We start from the raw sequence: 21,689 nt of genomic DNA, 5'->3' as shown, positions 1-21,689 counted from the left end.
GGACGCTCCGTCTAAACGAAGCTTGAGTGCCGTGAACGTAGCCTCAACAGCGCCTGCAAACTGCATTCAGGGCGCCGTGAACGTAGCCTGCCAACTACATTCACGGCGCCGTGAACCTAGCCTGCAGACTACGTTCACGGCGCCGTGAACGTAGCCACTGCGTATTTTTAAAGTAGCAAATCAACTTATTATAATTCTAGGTCTATATCAATTATGTTCTTATTTTTATTTACTAATACCAGTTAGTGCTCAACGAAAGCGTTAAATCATTTCTGCTGAAATGGGGGGAAAGACTATGAGGTTGCTTGAAATAATAGATCTTTATCTAATATTCATACTGACACTGCCTCTGATGCAAACCATGGTCATCATGGGGGAAGATTAATTAGAAATATGAATTTACTCCTCAGTTGTGGCCATGGACACATCAAAAACACTCGAATGTTTCATTCTTGAATCTTGAGACACATCACGTAAGCAACTCATCCAAGAATACACCGAAAAACGTTTTACGTGCGTCTTGACAGTGCAGTTTGGATTACACAGGTAAATTATTTAGCTCGCGCTAGTCTTCACTCTACGCTTCAATACTGTGGGAATTCCCGATTGTTCACCGACTCCTATCTGAGGAGACAGGCATGCTGGGTTTCTCCGGTCAAACCGAAAACGGGTAAACATAAAACTGCACCAGCAAACAACGCTTTCATTTTTCCCAGAAGAAAGGAGCGAGAGGTCTACTGTAGGTTTCCTAGGTATACGGAAAACAGTGCAGTCTCTAACGATCATTCAACATGCCGATTTGTTCGATTTTGAATTCGGACAATGCCTGCTCTAAAGAAGTTACACCAACATCTGGGTGAGTAAGAAATTTACTACATTATTATAGTGACTTAGTGACCACGGTCTAAAACAGAGGGGGACGTTGCGACTCTGTGACCGGTCTCTGCTCTCTGTTGCTACGTTTATTGTTAATACTGAACCTGTTTTATTTATTGTTAATACCGGCATGGGAAACGTTATTGCTAAAATACCGAAAATGTTCCACAGAGCGGCTATAATAGACCTTAAAGTATTAGTTTATAGTTTATAAGTTACTCCCCGCGTTCATGCTCAAGCTTGCTTATTGTATAAATTACGATTGAATTTCTTCTTGTTTTGAACAGTTTGTTTGCACAGCAGTAACAAATATTTCTTTAATAAAGGTAATATAATGCTTGCAGGGGGTACAGGCGTAATAAAAAATTATCAAGCTATGTCCCCTCCTTCCAGCTAACAAAAAGGCACCCCCCCCCCCTCACACAAAATAAAAAAATAAAAATAAAAGATATAATTTTAAAAAACATATGGAAGTGATAACTGTCTTCAGACAAACTGCAGCTTAATTCGGTTCCTTGTTCTAAGTATGTGTAAACTGAACTAATCACAATTAGTCTTTTAGTTTTACAGAAGAACATTATTGTAGTAACTGCATATCACCCGAATTACGCTATTCACAGTAATCTGACTTAGAAATACCCTTTTCTGATGCAAGATCCGAGTCACGAAGCAGAAAAAGGCTCCCAGGACTCTCTGTTAGTTTGCATACTTAGCTAGTCTTGTAAATGGGAGATTTTTATGCTGTTCATTCCACATTGTCCGATAGATAATGGTTGTTTTTTTCTTCCCCCTTTCCTCTTTCCTGGCTGTTTCTAGTGGCATAGACCACTGTACGTGACGTTTGTCATTCTCTTTTTGGAAAGTAACGTTTTCAAATAATCAACTTGCTTAAAACTGCTGTATTTGTTCTCCTTTCGGCATGCTGATGACATGGTTTTTAGATGAGCGTCTTTCTGTTATTTAAGCATGCGAAACTAATTCTGAAATTGTACACTTTTCAAAGGCAGCTCACTTCGTGAATCTGTTTGCTTTGAAGCGGTATGCATGCTTACTCTCTTTTACATACCCTTATGGAAGGCATAAAGAATAAGACTGCAACATGAACTATTCACACTATCTGGGATCACTTGTGCGTTCATCCGAAAATTAATAAGAAAAGCATGAAAAATGTTCACACTATCTGAGATCAATTGTATCCGAGAATAAATAAAAGAAAAACATGAAATATTCATACAATCTGAGATTACTCGTGCGGCTATAGACAAAGAGAAACTGTTGTATGTCATTTTCACGCAGTCTGAGATAATTTGTGACAGATCGAGACTGCAACATGGCATGTTCACACAATCTCAGACCATTTATGCGTTTATCCGACAGAATGAGACAAGTATACATGTATAATGTTAACACGATGTATAATCAGTTGTGTGTTTGGGGGGTTCTCGTGGTCAAGAGGCTAAGGTGCTCGCTTCTCATTCAATAAGTCACGGGTTCGAATCCGGATAGCGACGGAAATTTATCTTCTCTAAAATTATCTCCTTTCACCTCCTTCCCTGCTCTCTAGCAATGTTATGTCGTCTGCTTTCGTCTCCACTTTCTGTCCCTACCCCGCACCTCTTTTGCCCCCTCTCCTGGGCTCCGGACTCTTTCTGCGGCCTTTCTACTGCTACTCCTTGGCTCCTTCTTATTGCTGTCCTTCAGCCACACCCCTGATCTTATGGTAGGAAAGACCTCCACCTAGCCTTCTCGGAAAAGGGCAAAAAATCCCGGAGTGCAACTTGCGCACATTAAAGATCCATTGGTGGTCCAAAATCGAGAGTAGGCTTCAGCCGCCACCCTGGCAAAATTTTTAATTTCTTACCAACTGAAAATGTTTAATGTGTCCCGCGCGCTCATATAACCGTATGCAGTTGCCGCCGCAAAACACTAACCATAAAAAAATAAGTAAATAAAAAATAAAAAATAAATTAAATGTGCGTTTACCCGACAGCTCATCTAGGAGGGCGACGCCGGTATAACATTGAAAGTAAGATAGGCCTATGGATTCATATGGCCTTGGGGTTGAGCCTATGTTATGTTTAAATGCAAACAGAACTATGAAGCATTTTGTCAAGCTTTGAGCTCAACAGGTCCATCTAGTATATCCCACCTAATAAGATATTCTGGAATTGGAAGAATTAAAAAAGAAAGAAAGTAGAGAGAGAGAGAGAGAGAGAGAGAGAGAGAGAGAGAGAGAGAGAGAGAGAGAGAGACAGAGAGAGACAGAGAGAGACAGAGAGAGACAGAGAGAGAGGGGGGGCAGAGAGACAGAGAGACAGAGAGACAGAGAGACAGAGAGAGATAAGAGAGATCGAAGAGGATTGGGGCGGTTGGGGGATGGTGGATATGAATCAGACATTGGAGATATGAATGATACACAGACTATATCAAGTACATAACGTTCTCACTTGGGACGGAACAAAGTTTCGAAGTTTAAGGCGAGGACTACCCCCCCCCCCTCTTTACTAAGAAAAAAAACCCAATAAACAAACAGCAGAAGTATCAATTCAATCAACAAATAATTTTTTAAAAGCAGAAAATCAAGTGACAAATCAACTAACCAAAAAAACCCACCCAAAAATGGTCAGTAAATAGGAATAGAATGCAAGCAATTGGTATGTACGCCCCCCCCCATTCGGTTCCTTGTTCTAAGTATGTGTAAACTGAACTAATCACAATTAGTCTTTTAGTTTTACAGAAGAACATTATTGTAGTAACTGCATATCACCCGAATTACGCTATTCACAGTAATCTGACTTAGAAATACCCTTTTCTGATGCAAGATCCGAGTCACGAAGCAGAAAAAGGCTCCCAGGACTCTCTGTTAGTTTGCATACTTAGCTAGTCTTGTAAATGGGAGATTTTTATGCTGTTCATTCCACATTGTCCGATAGATAATGGTTGTTTTTTTCTTCCCCCTTTCCTCTTTCCTGGCTGTTTCTAGTGGCATAGACCACTGTACGTGACGTTTGTCATTCTCTTTTTGGAAAGTAACGTTTTCAAATAATCAACTTGCTTAAAACTGCTGTATTTGTTCTCCTTTCGGCATGCTGATGACATGGTTTTTAGATGAGCGTCTTTCTGTTATTTAAGCATGCGAAACTAATTCTGAAATTGTACACTTTTCAAAGGCAGCTCACTTCGTGAATCTGTTTGCTTTGAAGCGGTATGCATGCTTACTCTCTTTTACATACCCTTATGGAAGGCATAAAGAATAAGACTGCAACATGAACTATTCACACTATCTGGGATCACTTGTGCGTTCATCCGAAAATTAATAAGAAAAGCATGAAAAATGTTCACACTATCTGAGATCAATTGTATCCGAGAATAAATAAAAGAAAAACATGAAATATTCATACAATCTGAGATTACTCGTGCGGCTATAGACAAAGAGAAACTGTTGTATGTCATTTTCACGCAGTCTGAGATAATTTGTGACAGATCGAGACTGCAACATGGCATGTTCACACAATCTCAGACCATTTATGCGTTTATCCGACAGAATGAGACAAGTATACATGTATAATGTTAACACGATGTATAATCAGTTGTGTGTTTGGGGGGTTCTCGTGGTCAAGAGGCTAAGGTGCTCGCTTCTCATTCAATAAGTCACGGGTTCGAATCCGGATAGCGACGGAAATTTATCTTCTCTAAAATTATCTCCTTTCACCTCCTTCCCTGCTCTCTAGCAATGTTATGTCGTCTGCTTTCGTCTCCACTTTCTGTCCCTACCCCGCACCTCTTTTGCCCCCTCTCCTGGGCTCCGGACTCTTTCTGCAGCCTTTCTACTGCTACTCCTTGGCTCCTTCTTACTGCTGTCTTTCAGCCACACCCCTGATCTTATGGTAGGAAAGACCTCCACCTAGCCTTCTCGGAAAAGGGCAAAAAATCCCGGAGTGCAACTTGCGCACATTAAAGATCCATTGGTGGTCCAAAATCGAGAGTAGGCTTCAGCCGCCACCCTGGCAAAATTTTTAATTTCTTACCAACTGAAAATGTTTAATGTGTCCCGCGCGCTCATATAACCGTATGCAGTTGCGGCCGTAAAACACTAACCATAAAAAAATAAGTAAATAAAAAATAAAAAATAAATTAAATGTGCGTTTACCCGACAGCTCATCTAGGAGGGCGACGCCGGTATAACATTGAAAGTAAGATAGGCCTATGGATTCATATGGCCTTGGGGTTGAGCCTATGTTATGTTTAAATGCAAACAGAACTATGAAGCATTTTGTCAAGCTTTGAGCTCAACAGGTCCATCTAGTATATCCCACCTAATAAGATATTCTGGAATTGGAAGAATTAAAAAAGAAAGAAAGTAGAGAGAGAGAGAGAGAGAGAGAGAGAGAGAGAGAGAGAGAGAGAGAGAGAGAGAGACAGAGAGAGACAGAGAGAGACAGAGAGAGACAGAGAGAGAGGGGGGGCAGAGAGACAGAGAGACAGAGAGACAGAGAGACAGAGAGAGATAAGAGAGATCGAAGAGGATTGGGGCGGTTGGGGGATGGTGGATATGAATCAGACATTGGAGATATGAATGATACACAGACTATATCAAGTACATAACGTTCTCACTTGGGACGGAACAAAGTTTCGAAGTTTAAGGCGAGGACTACCCCCCCCCCCCCTCTTTACTAAGAAAAAAAACCCAATAAACAAACAGCAGAAGTATCAATTCAATCAACAAATAATTTTTTAAAAGCAGAAAATCAAGTGACAAATCAACTAACCAAAAAAACCCACCCAAAAATGGTCAGTAAATAGGAATAAGAATGCAAGCAATTGGTATGTACGCCCCCCCCCCCCCCACCCCCGAAAACCCCCCCAAAAAACAGATTTCTTAAAAAACTCTGTTGACCCAACTGGACAAAAATTGTATAACCTGTTAAGTAAGAGCAGGGTCTTCAGCTTCTCGTAGTTTTAGTAAGAGTTTTAGGGCACTAGCTACACAATAAGGTCATATAAGTGCCAAAGATTAGAGGTGTTGCAAGAGAGTAACAAATACTAAAAAAGAAGGAGCAGACCAGGACCATAGATGTTTGATAGGAAAGAAGGAGCAAACCACACCAGAGCACCCACCAACCACCCACTACAGCTTCTCTAGTATTGACTTTTTTTGGTCAAATTTTTCGTTCAAAACTGTCCCCATTTTGGCCCTCAAAACTTTCATGGAAGGTGGAACTATTACAGGAACATAATACTGTCCCCGTGGATTAATGTAAAAAAAAAAAACAACATGAAATTATGCAAACTGAGCCCAAAAATGTGAAATTATGCGATTCTGTTAATTTTAACAAAGAGTGATGAAGGAAAATAATAAGAGATTATACCCACAAAAAAAAGAATATCAAATTTTGCTAAATTATGCGTGGTGCATAAAACCACGGGGACAGATTATAATACATGTAATAATAATAGTCCCCTATTTGACCATCTAGTGTGTAATCAGAGTCGTCGAAGGCAGCGTTGCTGTTGTTGTTGTAGACAGCAAACCAGCACGAGTGCGCATCTGAGATAAAGTCAAGGCATAAAGACGGATAGTTCACGGAAACTGTAAGTCTAATAACCTGCACTGAAGAAAACAACATTGAACCATAAAATAAGAAAAATCAACAAACATACACACATGCCAAAAAATTTTTTTTTAAAAATTAGATAAGCAAACGCAAATCATCTCTAAACATTGTCTCTAATCAAATAAGCAAACGAGCCTCAAAATAAAGCATTTGCGTAACCCCCTCCCCCCCCCCCCCCCCCCACCAGACAAACACAAACACAAACAAACGAAAAACCAAACCAAACAAACAAACAAAAAAGAATAAAAACGCATAACCAGTTGGCAATCAAACATATTACGTGTACTGTCGGTCTATGAATAAAGCTGACGTTCATGGATGGTGCAATCTCTCAAAGCTATGTGTAAAAAAACAATATCAGGTTGGGCGGGTGAAGGTCTCCCTTTAATCGTGATATACGAAAGGGTACAGCTGTTCTTTTAGTTATTACTCATTATGATTTACACAGAGTAAATAAACGTTTTAGCAATCGTCACAACCATATGTGTTACAACACGGTGGAATCAGGCGCTCGTCAGTTTTTGGGCATCTTTAGTTTTTAGTATTACCTTAAAGCTTGTTCAATAGTCTGGCTTTTGATGGAAAAAGTATCCATCTATGTTAAATTATAAGTCAAGATACAGTATTTGCAAATGGAGAAAATGGGGATGGCCTGTTTTCAGAGGCAAATATAGCGAGAAAATGGCCGCCAAAGTTTGGCAACCTGCATAGCCTAATATTCCTTGGAAACTGAAAATATACATTTTTTGTGTCTTTCAGCAACAATTTTTAAAGTAAAATCAACAGAGAAATGTGGTTTTAAATGGACATTTACGGTGCTCAGCTAAAACCCACAAATTCGATAAAAATTGCCAAAACTAGCGGGAAATGCCCGGTTCTTCGATTTCATTATTTTGACGAGCGCCTGATCTTACCACGATGCCTCACATATTCTATTTTAAAATCCACGTATGTTTGATCTCATTCGCTATTAAAAGCTGCGCATACTTGATTTGGCAGAGGCAACCCACATTTTACGAAGACAGCGATGCCATGCACAGAATCACACCCACACCCACACACTCCCCCTTCCCCGCTATCTGTCTGCCTGTCTGTCTGTCGGCGTAACACACACACACACACACACACACACACACACACACACACACACACACACACACACACATCAACAACCGCAAATTTCTTAATTACATCTTTGAGATATTAGTATTAGCTTCCGAAATCTCCCAGACAGAAAACATTTCTCACCTGATTTCAATCAGATAGTCAACCAGTGTCCTCAAAAAGTACTATATTGAATTTTGCACCCCCAAAAACAAACAAGCAAACGAATAAACAAAACAAAACAAACAAACAAACAAACAAACAATCAAACAAACAATCAAACAAAAAATCAAACAAACTGAGCTCAAGAGGTTTACAAAGCGAAAACCGTCTCTAAAGTCTTAAAATAACACCTCTGAAAATCCTCAGAATTGATAGGGGGGGGGGGGGGTGCTCTTGTGGTCTAGAGGTTAAGGTGTTCGCCTCTCATTCAATAGGTCCCGGGTTCGAATCTGGATTGTGACGAAAGTTTTGTTCTCTAAAATTTTCTTCTTTCCCATCCGTTCCTGCTCTTTAACAATGTTCTGTCGTCTGCTTTCGTCTCCACTTTCTACCCCCACGCCCTCACCTCCTTTGCCCCCTCCTCTGGAGCCTTTCCACGGCTACTCCTTGGCTTTTTCTCTTACTGCTGTCTTTCAGCCACACACCTGAAAGCGCACGTTAAAGATCCATTGGTGGTCCAAAATCGGTAGGAGTAGGCTTCGGTCGCCACCCGAGCAAAATTCAAAATTTTCCACCAGCTGAAAATGTTTGATGTGTCCCGCGCCCTCATATGACCTTATGCAGTTGCGAGTGCCGTAAAACACTTACCGATTAAAAAACAACAAATAAATCAGAATTGATGTCCGCTGTTGACTGTTTCTCTCTCTTTAAAATAAAAAAGTGAACGTGCATCATTCAAACTTAAGCAGTTTAAGAACAAGAAAAGCATTTGGCGCAGTTTCAATACAAGCTGATGCATTGAGAAATTCTATGTCCTACACCATCTGAAACATGGATAAAAGGGGGAAATTATAAAGGCAAGAAACCGATAGAAGAAAACTGTAGATCTAAATCAGGACAATATTTCACTTTCAACTATGCTACGGCTATGCCCATTGATTATAAATGCGGTCGGGGGCTCTCGTGGCCTAGACGTTAAGGTGTTCGCCTCTCATTCAAGGGGCCACAGGTTCGAATCCAGATAGCGACGGAAATTTTTCTTATCTCTAAATTGTCTCCTTTCACCTCCTCTCCTGGTCTCAAGTAATGATTTGACGTTTCCTTTCGACTCCACTTTCTGCCCCCACCCCTCACCTCCTTTGCCCCTTCCTCTGGGCTCCTGACTCTTTCCGCAGCCTTTCTGATCCTACTCCTTGGCTCCTTCTTACTGCTGTCTTTCAGCCACACCCCTGATGATCTGGTAGGAAAATTCTATACCTAGCCTTCTTGGAAAAGGGCGAAAAATCTCGGAGGTGCCATTTGCAAGTTGCGCACGTAAAAGATCCCTTGGTGGTCCAAAATCGATAAGAGTAGACTTCGGCCACCACCCGGGCAAAATTCCAAATGTCCTACCAACTGAAAATGTTTAAAGTGTCCCGCGCGCTCATATGACCTTATGCAGTGCGAGCGCCGTAAATACTAACCCCCCCCCCAAAAAAAAAAGGAGAACAAATGCGGTCTCTGAACAGGCCTACATGTAATTGCTGGCAATTGCTCAACAGGCTGAATCAACTTGAGAAAAGCGTTTTGTAACTGCTGCAGTGTCTGCCTCGGATATCGACGCTCGAGATTTACAAAAAATCTTAAACCAACCGTGTGATTTTATCTGAATGGGGCTTACGTTCACCGGAGACGATATTATACTCTACCCCCCCCCCCCCCCCTCTCTCTCTCTCTCTCTAACACACACTCACATACATACACATATACACTCACGCACACACACAAACCAGCAGAGTCGCCCAAGTCTGGAAAGCCCCGCTCCACCCAGGCCAAGAGCCGACGTCCAAACTCCAGCTCATCCACCACCCCCCCCCAAAAAAAAAACAACAACAACCTACCAGCACCACCACCAACATTTTTAAAAAATGAGATCTAAAATGTGTGTAAGCGATTTCCCACGGCTTGGCTCCGTGGCAAGACTAATGCCAATATCAGGAAGCGCCCGAAAAATTCGGACAAGCCAATGGCTTTGACTCCGTAAAGTCAAAATAAAATAAAATAACAAATGTCTTTTTGGGGCCATTTTGGTAACACAGTTTTATATGCAACAAACGCACCGTCGGTTTCACACCAAACACCATAATTATCACGCGATAAATTGAACGGTCGTAATAAAGTACTGACTTTTAATCAATTACACGCCAACCCCCGCCCCAATTTCTTTCTCTCTCTCTGTCTCCCTGTCTCTCTCTGTCTCTGTCTCTGTCTCTGTCTCTCTCTCTCTCTCTCTCTCTCTCTCTCTCTCTCTCTCTCTCTCTCTCTCTCTCTCTGTGTGTCTCCGTGTGTCTCTGTGTCTCTGTCTGTCTCTCTCCCTCCCTGTTTCTCTGTCTTTGTCTCTGTCTGTCTGTCTGTCTGTCTGTCTGTCTGTCTGTCTGTCTCTCTCTCTCTCTCTCTCTCTCTCTCTCTCTGCCTCTCTTTGCAAATCTCTTTTTACCCCCTCCACAAACCCAGTATATACTATACAGACATACAAGAGAGAGAGAGAGAGAGAGAGAGAGAGAGAGAGAGAGAGAGAGAGAGAGAAAATAAGCCAGTTTCATAAACTTTTCTGCATAAAACATTCCTTGCTGTTCTGTCTGCGTGAGCTATTTGGTTTCAAGTCAGCTATCTGTGTCCTATTTCCATCTTCTGTTAGGTCTTCCACTTCCCCTTTTCCCATCTACCTTTGCTTCCAGAATGTACCTCGAGTGACTCATGGCGATTAATATGCCCAAAGTAGTTGAGTTTCAGTTTTATTTTCATTATGTACTGGAGGAGAGAGAGAGAGAGAGAGAGAGAGAGAGAGAGAGAGAGAGAGAGAGAGAGAGAGAGAGAGAGAGAGAGAGAGAGAGAGAGAGAGAGAGAGAGGGGGGGGGGGTGTTGGCAAAGTGAAATTATTTTTAGAAAGCGAGTGGTCAAAGCAGCTTTCGATACTTCTTCGTAAATGATTACAAACAATGCATAAAAACCGTTAGGTTGAGTTTGTCTAAGGAGAAGCATATCAACACAATAACGGTGATTTAATGCATGGGATTCCCGACTTTCCGAGGTGTTGACAGCGCTGTGTGCATGTGTTTCTGAGATCCGGTTCACATTCAGTTAAATCATTGCGTGTAATAGCAAACCAGTCTTACGGTGGGACACATGCCAAAATGAATCCAGTGTACATTGTGTGAATGCCAGTTTATCTGCTTCAGACTTTGAAAATTGTTATTCTATAGGCGACCTATGAAGTAGATCTAACTGATTCCAACAAATGGTATTCTATAAGACAGGTCGCTCTGACGTAAATTTTTTAGAAACAACACATTACCTACGTAAGATGTCAAGTAACAGCGCCAGGGGCGCACTTTAATAATTGTTTCAGAAAAAAAATGAGAAAGAAAAAGGAAGTGCAAGACAAAAACATTTTAGGGAGTGACATAGGCTATTACAAAGATAGTAAATAACAAGATGGGCCACTCAACCAAAAAAGTGTCCGCAGGAAGTATGCTCTTTGCTTCAGATGGCGTTGCAGTCTGTTTTGAAGCTCTCTTTCGTTCTTCGAGAAGAAGAATAGGAATAGCACCTCCTTGCGTGCGCAGATCGACTGCTGTTCATCAGCAGTTCGGGTACGTTCAGTGCGGAGTTTTAGTTTTTAAAAATTTTAATGACCTCTCGCCTTTCATTCTAAAGTCAAATTAAACGAAGAAAACCATCACCCCTTCCTCGGGAAGAGGTTTTTTGTCAGCGTAATCATTTAAAAAAAGCGTTCTTCCGAAATTTATCCCAAAACTTGCTAGTAACACTTTGATTTTTAAAAACTCAAGTAGGGTAACTCTGTTCGCAAAGAGTGCGCTTTTGTGAAGAGGGCGCCACCAAATTTTGAGGACACTTTTTTAATTGGCTCAAAGACAGAAGTGGCCCATCTTGTTATGTAGGCTACTATCTTTGGCTATTATGTCTACAGTATATTAAAAGCAACGGTTGTTCTTAAATTCAGGAATGTGCCACGCCTTTGTTTTTTGAGAGACGAAACAAAACGTCGTTATGAACGTAATCTGTATTTGTTTTGTTTTAGTTTTAATAAGAAGTTTACGACATTTGCAACACAATAAGGTCGTATACGTGCTGAAGATTAGCAGAAGTGTTACAAGAAAGCAACATACACAAAAAAGGACAGATAAGGACGATAGTTGTTTGATAGGAAAGAATGAGCAAACCACACCAGAGTACCCGCCAACCACCCGCTGTGTATTTTGTGATTAGAGAAGAAATATTTTTAGAAGAGATAGCGTGCGCTGAATAGATGTTCGAATAAGCAAATGGATAAATTGGAATATTGTACCCAGGGGCGGCTCGTGGTTTGTGAACCTGACCAGCTATCATTCATATTATTGATCTTCTCTCTCACTCCCATCCCCCTCCCTCCCACCCTACCACAACCTCCAACCCCCTTGGTCTTCCTCTCACCCCCTCCCCCTGTCCTCTCAGACACATACGCACAGAAACGCATTTTATACCTCTATATCTTTGTTTCCACCCCACCCCCACCCCCTACCTTTTCACAAAACAGCACAAACACAAACACACGAAGAGCCCTTGGGAACGTGATCCCCTTCAACTAAATTTTTAAATGTAATTAACGATAATGTTAACGAGCTGATTAACAGTAGTCTGAAGAAACTTAGAACCAAGTTGATACCACACGACTGACGCTGTGCCAAGAAGACCAAGTCTAAGCAGAATCCGAAACAATAGGCCTACAACTACAATGCACTTAACGCATGACGCATAGGCCCACGCATTGAATAAAGCAAGCACACAAAAATTTCCAATCTCTGTTTAAGGGGGGGGGGACACACGGGTGGGTGGGGGAACACCCCCAAAGTCAAGATTCGGCTCAAAATTATGGAATTTGAGTTGTAGGCATTATTAGCTTCCTCAGCCTCTCCTACAACTATTTCATCGCATAAGAACCCACAAAACACAGAATTTTGCCCATACTCGGTATGTTTGTGACCGCCATATCCTCATAAAGTAAATATTTTATTTTTCTTATCGGCCGTTTTCCTAAAACGCGACTTTTCTCTATACTTTTTTGAATAACTCCACCATTTTTCATCCAATCTTCATGAAATTTCACAGAATGAAGAGAAGATTTAATAGTAAATATATGTCTAATGAATTTGTGATATATGAATAGATTTTTGTTGGTGGTGTCTGCAGTGTGGATTTTCACGGATTTTTTGCAAACTTGAATTCTACCTCAGGAAAAAATTCATTAAAAATTTTCTAATTCGTTTAGGAAAAAAACAACAGATACATTTTTAGATCTAATTTTTTTTAACACGCATGCAAAAAAAACAACAAACCCCAATCAATTTCCATGAGCGATAAGTGCTGTATTCATTACGTAAGACATGTCAACAAAATCCAATATAGCCGCCGTATCCATGGAAACGAAACTTTTTTTCTCAAATTTGATTGGAGATTTTAAGACTCCTTACTATGCCTGTCATATGAGTGAAATTTGGTAAAGTTCTATCCTGTAATAAGCGAGATAGCCTTGCGAGCGCCGTAAAACCCTATACTAAACAAACTAAAACAAAATATTAATTTGAGAACACAGAGTCGGGCTTGGTGAGAACGGAAAAGGGGGAAAAGGGAGGGGGGAGGGGGGAAGGGCGGTGAGGTCCAGACTGACAGCTTAGTGCCGTTCGCAAGTCGACCCTCGACTCTCACCTCCGTTAAAACTCCTGTTATATAAAAAGACTGGCCAAACCACCAACTCGCCGGGTGTGCTTTTGGGGCCATGTAATGTTGTAGCAGGAAGTAGGGCTGGATTCTGCTCGGTTAATCGAAGGCTTGCAAAACAGCGGACGGCTCGCGCTAGAGGCTTGCGAGCAGGCTTGTGATTTGCTTTGCCTTCCGCTTGCTACCGGGGAGAACTTCCGGTGAGTTGTGACTCGCGGACAGTCCTGCTCTACTGTGTCGTGACGCCGCGAACCTTCGTTGCTGTGGGCTCCGTACATACATGTATTACAAAAGATTCTCTGGTTATTTGCGTTGAGAGGCTTGCACCAAAAGTGCAAGATCGTTTATTTTTTTTACATAGTTCGGTTGTAAAAAACAAAAAGCTCTATTCAATGCACTTAAAAATTGATATTGGATCGGCTATTCTTACGATGTTAAGGCCTGTTTATTTTTAATGTGCACGAGCCAAGCGCTTCATCGTCGCACGCAAAAGACCTCAGTTCGATTCCCGTATGGGGAGAATTTTTTACTGAGAACCTACGTCTTTCTGCTGGGGCGTTGTTCCCTCTCAGCCCAGGTTGGTCCTGACATTGGGTTGAAGTAGGCCTAGCCCGCCTCCTAAATGTTCTGTATTATGTCAGTGTGAGTTTAACACATCTACAAAATAGGTTACATACATACGATACAAAAATCAATCACAACGACCCCCGGAGTTTCCCATTCTAGGGTAATCTAAGTCTATTTATTCTTATTACTACCAGAAACCTAGGTCTCTGTTACTACAATACCACGTTCCCTCTCACTTATCCATTCGCTTAGCTGATCAACGGTGGGAAGTTAAAATAACTTTCTCTCTTCACCAAAACAAGCCCAGCCTCTCCTTTCCTCCACGGTTCAAAGTTCACACAGCGAGCGGTACTGCTGTTTGAACACATCGAGCTGTCTTGCCGCCATCGAGTGGTACTGCGGCGTGCCGCTCGCTCGGTGTATCGAGACAGCACAAGTCAGCAGGTCATGTTTCGAGCTTGTCCTGGGACAATTCACAAGGCCTAGCGCAAATCAGTACTGTGTGAATCATGGGGCGTGTTGCTGCGGACGGGATTTGAGACTTGGGGCTGTCAGCTGCTTTGCAAAGCCTTCGATTAATCGAGCAGACTACAGAGCTACGCCGCGCAGTGACACTGTGGACGGGATCTCTCACTCTCCCTCTCTCTCTTTTTCTGACGTAAGTGGCTTCGCGGATTGCAAGCAGGGTGGGGATGATGAAGGGGTCTGACAGTTGACACGAGTGGCTTCGCGGATTGCTAGTTGCTGTGGACTTGAAGTTTAGACTAAACCAAGGAGGTTACAGTTTGTGCTAGACTCAGCTTATCATGCTGGTAATTTGATTTGGTGATTTGACCTAGTGATTTGAGGTTTGTGACTTTAACTAGGGGCTTGCGAGCACGAGCGGGTTTGCTACCGGGGTACAGCCCTAGCAGGAAGTAAGCGGTGAACAGAACACCAAACAGAACCATGGGTGTCTCAAAATTCATTTAGCGATAAAGATATGAGCCATTATGACAGTACATGTACGTGTTAACTGACGGTGACTAGAGGCTGGTTTAATGATAAATATTATCGGTGAAAGTATAAGACATACTATTCAAGACAGTCTTGTCCTTTGAAAGCAACAGAAGAGCCAAAAATGGCAAGAAAGGTGATCTTCATGCGGGCCAAGGAGGTTATTTGTTGTAAGGTCCTTGATGCGAGCTCTTTCCACTCTGAGGGCTATTGCCCAATTTTGCCGGGCTTGCTGACATCACCACTGAGCGCGCGATACGAAGGCGCGCATCGTGACAGCAGATGGTAAAAACAACTTTGTGAGCCAGCGAGATGAACTGAGATTTAGAAACGAGTTTTTGTGATACGAAAACACACCGGCGAGCCCTCATTGTCTCTTTGAGCGTATTTTTATAGGGAACATGCTAAGAACGTTGATAAATATTAATTTGGATTTACTTGAAACTGAATAAGAACTATTTATTGCCAGTAGCCAATCTCTTTGTCCGCTACAGCTGACTAACAATGACCGGCTCCGCTGGTCTTGCCTGGTTATAGAACCGCGCCTGATTGTACCCAACTTCCAGTAATTAGAGCCGTTTACACAAAAGTCAAAATATCATTATGCTATACAAAATTGCGCAAAGTCAAAAGCGACCCTCGAGTCACATGTATAAGCACCCTTTACCTGGGCCATTCCATGAAAAACGAAACTACAGTACTAAGGTACGCGCAATGCAGAGATGATTACCTGCTGAAAAAAATTCTAAGCAATGATATAACCATTAGTTTTTTTTAAGGCAACCATCCTCCTACTGAAACTAAAACAAAACAAATCAAAGCAACCGACCCCCCCCCCAACAACAACAACAACAACCGAGGGTGGGGGTGGGGTGGGGTTATTTCACTGTTTATAATTTTTTTAGCAGTTCTTTATCTCAGCAATATATGTGTCACCACAGTTTCATTTTTCGTGGAATTACCCAAAGCCAAAAGAAGAAATGCGGAAGGAGCGACTGTGACATATCAAGCTCTTCGTCGTTGCACAGAGAGGACACGAGTTTGATACATGTACTCAAAAGTGGAATATCTTTATCGAGTACTGCCGACTGACGTTGGGATGCTGTAACTTATTCAGCAAGAGTTGGCCTCAAGAGGCAGGGCTGGGGTGTGTCGTTTGGGACGTTAAACACAAAAGCGTTCCGGCACAATAAAATTTCCCTGTTCAGAGAAAAACGAATTCCAAGAATATCGCTGATTGAATCTGACAAAAACATTAATGTACCTTAAATAGTTAAATAGCAACTCTATAATATAGACCTACACGTAGGCCTACGTACGATGTAAAAATTAACAGTAAACTATCTGGTCTTCTGTGTTGCAGGGAAATCATCCAAGATCAAGACCAAGAGCAGCGACGAGAGAGAAGACGAGAGATGAACAAGAGGTCTGCGCAGAAATCGTATGAGAGTAAGAAGAAGATGCGATTCGATTTGGAAAAGGTGAGCACCATGACTTTAATAAGGCGTACAACGTGCACATGAAATAGGACACCTCAGGAGTAACATTTAATATATGATTTGGAATAAACTGTTCTGGAAAACAAAATATGCATAAAGAGCTTACATCTAACTGAAAACACCCCTCCCCCTCTACTCATCGAAATCTGTGATGAAACTGTTATGACTGTATTACACGCCCAGTTAAAACTGACAGTTGTCCGTTCTCTTTGTGATAAGAAAATGACACGTGCCGCAATCTCATCAAACCTGGCAGACTGTCCAACTGATCAGCCGTTACTAAAAACAGGCATAGCTTGATTTTTTTGGTGTCCGACCTTGGGACTGTCTGCAGCTTGCTGGTGATAATATTCACGTTTGTAAACTTATTGAAAACTACGTGAAAAAAAGAAGAAAAAACCCCCAATCAAATTCGGAACCAGCGTATCAAAATTAACGAAATAACTAGCGGATTACTTTCTCTTGCTAGACGTTGAGGATCACAAAAAAGAATTTTTGTGGAAATTGCATCATGTATCATTTTCTTATCACAAAGAGAACGGACAACTGTCAGTTTCAACTGAACGTGTAAAAGACCCACAAGTCTCTCCCCTGTTGCATGCAGAAGACGTGAGTTCGATTCTTGCGTGGGAAGATCTTTATCGAGTAGATATCTCCGTTGATCTGATGCATCCCCTGTAGCAAGATCTGGCCCTGACACTGACAGGTAAGGTAGAAAGAGCTCGTCTCCTAAGTGATCTAAAATTGTGTTGATGCAGGTTCAGGTGTAAAACATTTACAAATACTGTACTTCACCTACCATCCTGTCCCCCGTCCAGCTAATTTGGGTCTTGTGCCCCTCCCAACGCAAAGTACCAGTTAGTAAGAAAGTAAGTTTATTCAGTGTTTAAGGCCATTGGCCCTCATCACGTCTTATAAAACGCTCATTTGTTAAATAAAATTTCCATAACATAAGGAAAAAAGTACACGTAGTGCAAATATCTCTTATCATGGGTCAAACATAGCAAGATTCTGTCACTGGGCCGAGTCTCAATACACAAAAAACTAATAAAGAGAAAGGGTCTCGAATGTTAACGTCCATCTCAGATAGTATCGTACCAAGAAGGCGTAGAGACATAGAAACGTAAGACGGCACGTACCCACGTTGTGTACATCACTGAGGAATTGAACCTGAATCAGCAGCACCATAGCATTAAGTGGTTATAATTGTTCATTATCCATAAAGAAAAACAAAAAAGTATTTTCTTCTCCTCTCATTTAACTAATACATCTATTACAAAAGGAAATACGCTGTAACACAGGAGATATAAGCAACAGTCATTAGGAGCTTCAGGCAATTTAAAGTACATGACATCATAATATATTACAGCCCTCCTCTGCTCGAAGTGTGTGCTTGTTGTTTCCGACAATGATATTAATTAATACATGTGTTATGGTAACTACACAGGTTATACCGCCTATTTCAGTTTGTGAGGTTATAATTTAAGAAGTGGGACCTCCGAAGTCAACAGTCATCTCTGATAGTACAATGTATGGCGTTTTTCGTCTTGACAGACTCTTTTTAAAGCAGTCTGCATGGTACAGCTTTGCCTGGGTGGTAGACATAGAGGAAGTAGATTGTCCAAGTACCACATCCCCTCCCCGCATACACTTCAGATTTTGACTTACTAAGTAAAATAAACGCTCCGACTTTAAATGAGGGACATATTTAATACGTTTGGAATCAAGGGATGCACGTGTGTGAGGGGGAGGGGGGAGGGGGTGCCTTACTATTTTACAGGTGTGACAGAGATGCTTTTTTTAATGTTCGGGATCTTTATTTTTCTTTTTTGGTTTGAATTTTGCATTTGGATCAAACTGAGCCAAGCAGGCAGGGAGCATTGAAACCTGGAATCAAGGGATGAGTGTGTGTGTGTGTTTGGGGGGGGGGGGGGGGGGGGGTGAGGTGCCTTACTATTTCACAGGTGTGATAAAGATGTTTTTTATGCTCGGGATCTTTTTTTCTTTTTTGGTTTGAATTTCGCATTTGGATCAAACTGAGCCAAACAGGCAGAAAGCATTGAAACTCCCGCTCCCTCAAATCGCCAAAGCTCAAGCACGCCCTAATGGCGATTTGAACAAGTCACTCGCACCTTAACAAAGCATGATGCCGGCTAAACTGATGACACACTTTTCAAGCTTTCTTATTAGTTGGAATTGAACTTCTTGCTGGAAACAATATTGGCACGGGAGTGCGTTCCTGGTCGGTCTTGCTTCTGTTCTTTTCCCTTCGCTGTCTGTCATACCCCCCCCCCCCCCCCCCCCGGTATTAAACGACTATTACATGCACTGTGTTGATGGGCCATTCTTTACTCAAACAGACAACATGGACTATTTTTAAGGTCAAATTTCATGTGATTTCTCAAATCATTGTCTATAACAAGACATGATTTCAATAACGGTAATTTTGTTAGTGTTTAAGCGCTTAATCTGCTGCTTGCACTGTATGCTTCCCTGGAAGCCGAAAAAGTTTCTGAGTGTTTTGGAGTCGGCTGGGGTAACAATATATACATTAATATAATTTGTATAGCGCATAGAGCTTGCTGTCGAGCATGGATATCAGCTATACTAATGCTGTTTATGAATTAATTCATTATCATCATCATCATTATTATTATTATTATTACTACTACTATGATTAGATCTATCATTATTATTATCATTACTATCATTATCATTATTGTTGTTGTTATTATTATTATTATTATTATCATTATTATTGCTGTTATTTTACGGTTATTATCAATGTATTATCATCATTATTATTATTATCATTATTAGATCTATCATTATCATTATTATTATCATTATTGTTATTCACTTTCTCGTACAGGAAAACACAGAACTAATGGAGATGCAGAAACAACTGCTGCAAGAGAAAAGTCAGCTGGAAGAGACCCACTCTCTCCTGGAGCTCATGTACAAAATCATGAAGCACAAGTGCAACGACACAGGCTCGTTTTGTGGCAGCAAGAGGCCCGGCTCAAGCATAAGGTCCACGAGTCCCCCCAGAAAAGATAAGCAACTGGTCATCAGTTTGAACGAGGGGCCTCTCCACATTGACCACTCTTCACTCGAGCTGGGAGCTACTGTGGAGATCGGCCAACAACAACACAGCATCAGTAGCTTCGATCTCTGCAATTCAAGCGACGACGAGGCGCAAATAAAACAGCAACCGGTCGAATTAAGGGGAAAATCCAGTCGAAGAGGACACGTTGGTTCGGTGGTCGCCGCATACTGATACATAGTAGTGATAGCGATAGATGAAGCAAACAAAGATCGTACATAGGCTAACAAGATAGTTCACTCAGCCAAAAAAGTGTCAACGGAAGTCCGTTCATTGGTTCAGATGGCGCTGCAGTCTTTGTTTTGAAGCTGCATTTCGTTTGTCCAGAAGAAGAATAGGGATAACCATGGGGTAACTCTATGGGGATAACACAGTTTCCTAGTTAGTTTCACTTTTATTATTTCTCACACAAGTGGGGTAACTCTGATTGCCAAGTCCACTCTTTTCCGGAGAGGGCGTCACCCGATTTTGAAGGCACTTTTTAAATTGGTTCAGAGAGAGGAGTGAACTATCTTGTTATTTAACGATCTTTGTAACAAATAAATAGGTACAGTATAACAGAGAAAGGTCGAACACAGAGGACTAGAAATCACGCATCCTCTGAACTGTGCATGCGGTCCCGGGTTTTGTTTTTTCTTCTTTATCTTTGTAAGATATCCCTCGATCTACGGAAGCCGATCCCGACGAATTCGAGGTATCTGTGTTCTACTGTAAATAGTTGCATCTCAGCACAATAGCTTGAAACGACATTGAAGAAATGAGTTGTACAATTCATATAACACGAATAGAATACGGGACAGAAAGAACATTATATATATATATACAATATTTGTTTAGATCTATTTATATAGAAGGTTAGGGGAGCTGCCACAACATCAGTTCATACACTTCATCTTGGTAATAAAGTTCATGAATGACTAATAATTACACACTATCCACACCAAAATCAATTTTTTAAATCCCAACAACCACATATCTACTCCTCCGAGCCGATTTTGGGGACGAAAGTACTAAAAATGTACCGCACTGAGTGATACATTATAATAATAATAACATTATGTAACTCGTGTCTTGATCATCGGACCATCTGAATGTACTTATGAAGTCATATTGTCTTTAAAGCATGCACCAGAAATACCATTAAGTTACGATCAGAATATATTGTATATGTACTGAGAATGTAGATCTATCTAGCTTAATATTAATAACATTAATATTGTTTATATTACGCATGTAACTGTGATCCTGTTTATGAGTGCAAGCATACTATTGTATCTCTTTGGTTATTTGGTTTTGAGCACTGAGCACAGACGTGCGTGGAAGAGTGTGTGTATGTGTGTGTGTGTTTGTGTGCGTGTGTGTGTGTGTGTGTGTGTGTGTGCGTGCGTAGTAAAAAAAAACCAAACCAATGTGCCAGGATCTGGACAATAAAGATGTATCATGTCTTATCAATGTGGAAAAACTCACTTTGGCTTGAACCAGGACCTACAATGAGTCCCGAAGCGACCATTTTCTCTTCAGTCTAAAAAAAGAGAGTGCTTGAATATAATACAGGGCTAATTTGTTTAGCGTGTGAATGACTTATGACTAGAAACAAATACGTGTGAAAAAGAAAGAACAGATGTTATCATACTACGAAGACATTTTTTATTTTATTCTACACAGAATTGTATTTTCTGATTTATGTGAAGTTATACAGAGAAAAATAAAAGAAGAAATAAAGTAGTAGTAGTACACAAAGTGATTACCTTTATTCTTTTATTTTGACAATGCAGGGCCCGCCCATTGCTGTATTGTAAGTTAACAAAACACATGGTGAAATTGTAATAGTTTAACGTCGCTATCAACACTATTAGGTCATTTAAGAGGCGGTAGATCTACCTACCTCCGAGTTTAACGTCCATCTCAGGAAGTACAGAGCCAAAATATCTTTCCCCCCCCCCTTTCCTGCTCTCAAACAATGTTCTGTTGTCTCCATTCGCCTACACTTTCTGCCCCCACACCCTC

At 41.2% G+C, this 21,689-nt stretch overlaps 1 protein-coding gene across 3 annotated transcripts; it reads left to right on the top strand.

Moving 5' to 3' along the window:
• Nucleotides 1-682: 682 nt before the first annotated feature.
• On the top strand, nt 683-19,929 carry LOC101860873. Of its 3 annotated transcripts, none has more exons than XM_005091887.3 (3): nt 683-856; nt 16,441-16,558; nt 19,449-19,929. In XM_005091887.3, the coding sequence occupies exons 1-3, from the start codon at nt 792-794 to the stop codon at nt 19,854-19,856; spliced, it is 591 nt and encodes a 196-aa protein (XP_005091944.1). In that variant the 5' UTR covers nt 683-791; the 3' UTR covers nt 19,857-19,929. The 3 variants fall into 3 exon arrangements, with proteins under 3 accessions (XP_005091944.1, XP_012946926.1, XP_005091945.1); XM_013091472.2 differs by lacking the exon at nt 683-856 and adding an exon at nt 14,451-14,739; XM_005091888.3 differs by lacking the exon at nt 683-856 and adding an exon at nt 14,819-14,893.
• The last annotated feature ends 1,760 nt before the right edge of the window (nt 19,930-21,689 follow it).

This window comes from Aplysia californica, unplaced genomic scaffold (assembly GCF_000002075.1).
Source record: "Aplysia californica isolate F4 #8 unplaced genomic scaffold, AplCal3.0 scaffold00037, whole genome shotgun sequence".
Lineage (NCBI taxonomy): Eukaryota > Metazoa > Mollusca > Gastropoda > Aplysiida > Aplysiidae > Aplysia > Aplysia californica.
The sequence above is the reverse complement of the archived record's forward strand: the minus strand, read 5'-3'. Positions and strand labels throughout refer to the sequence as shown.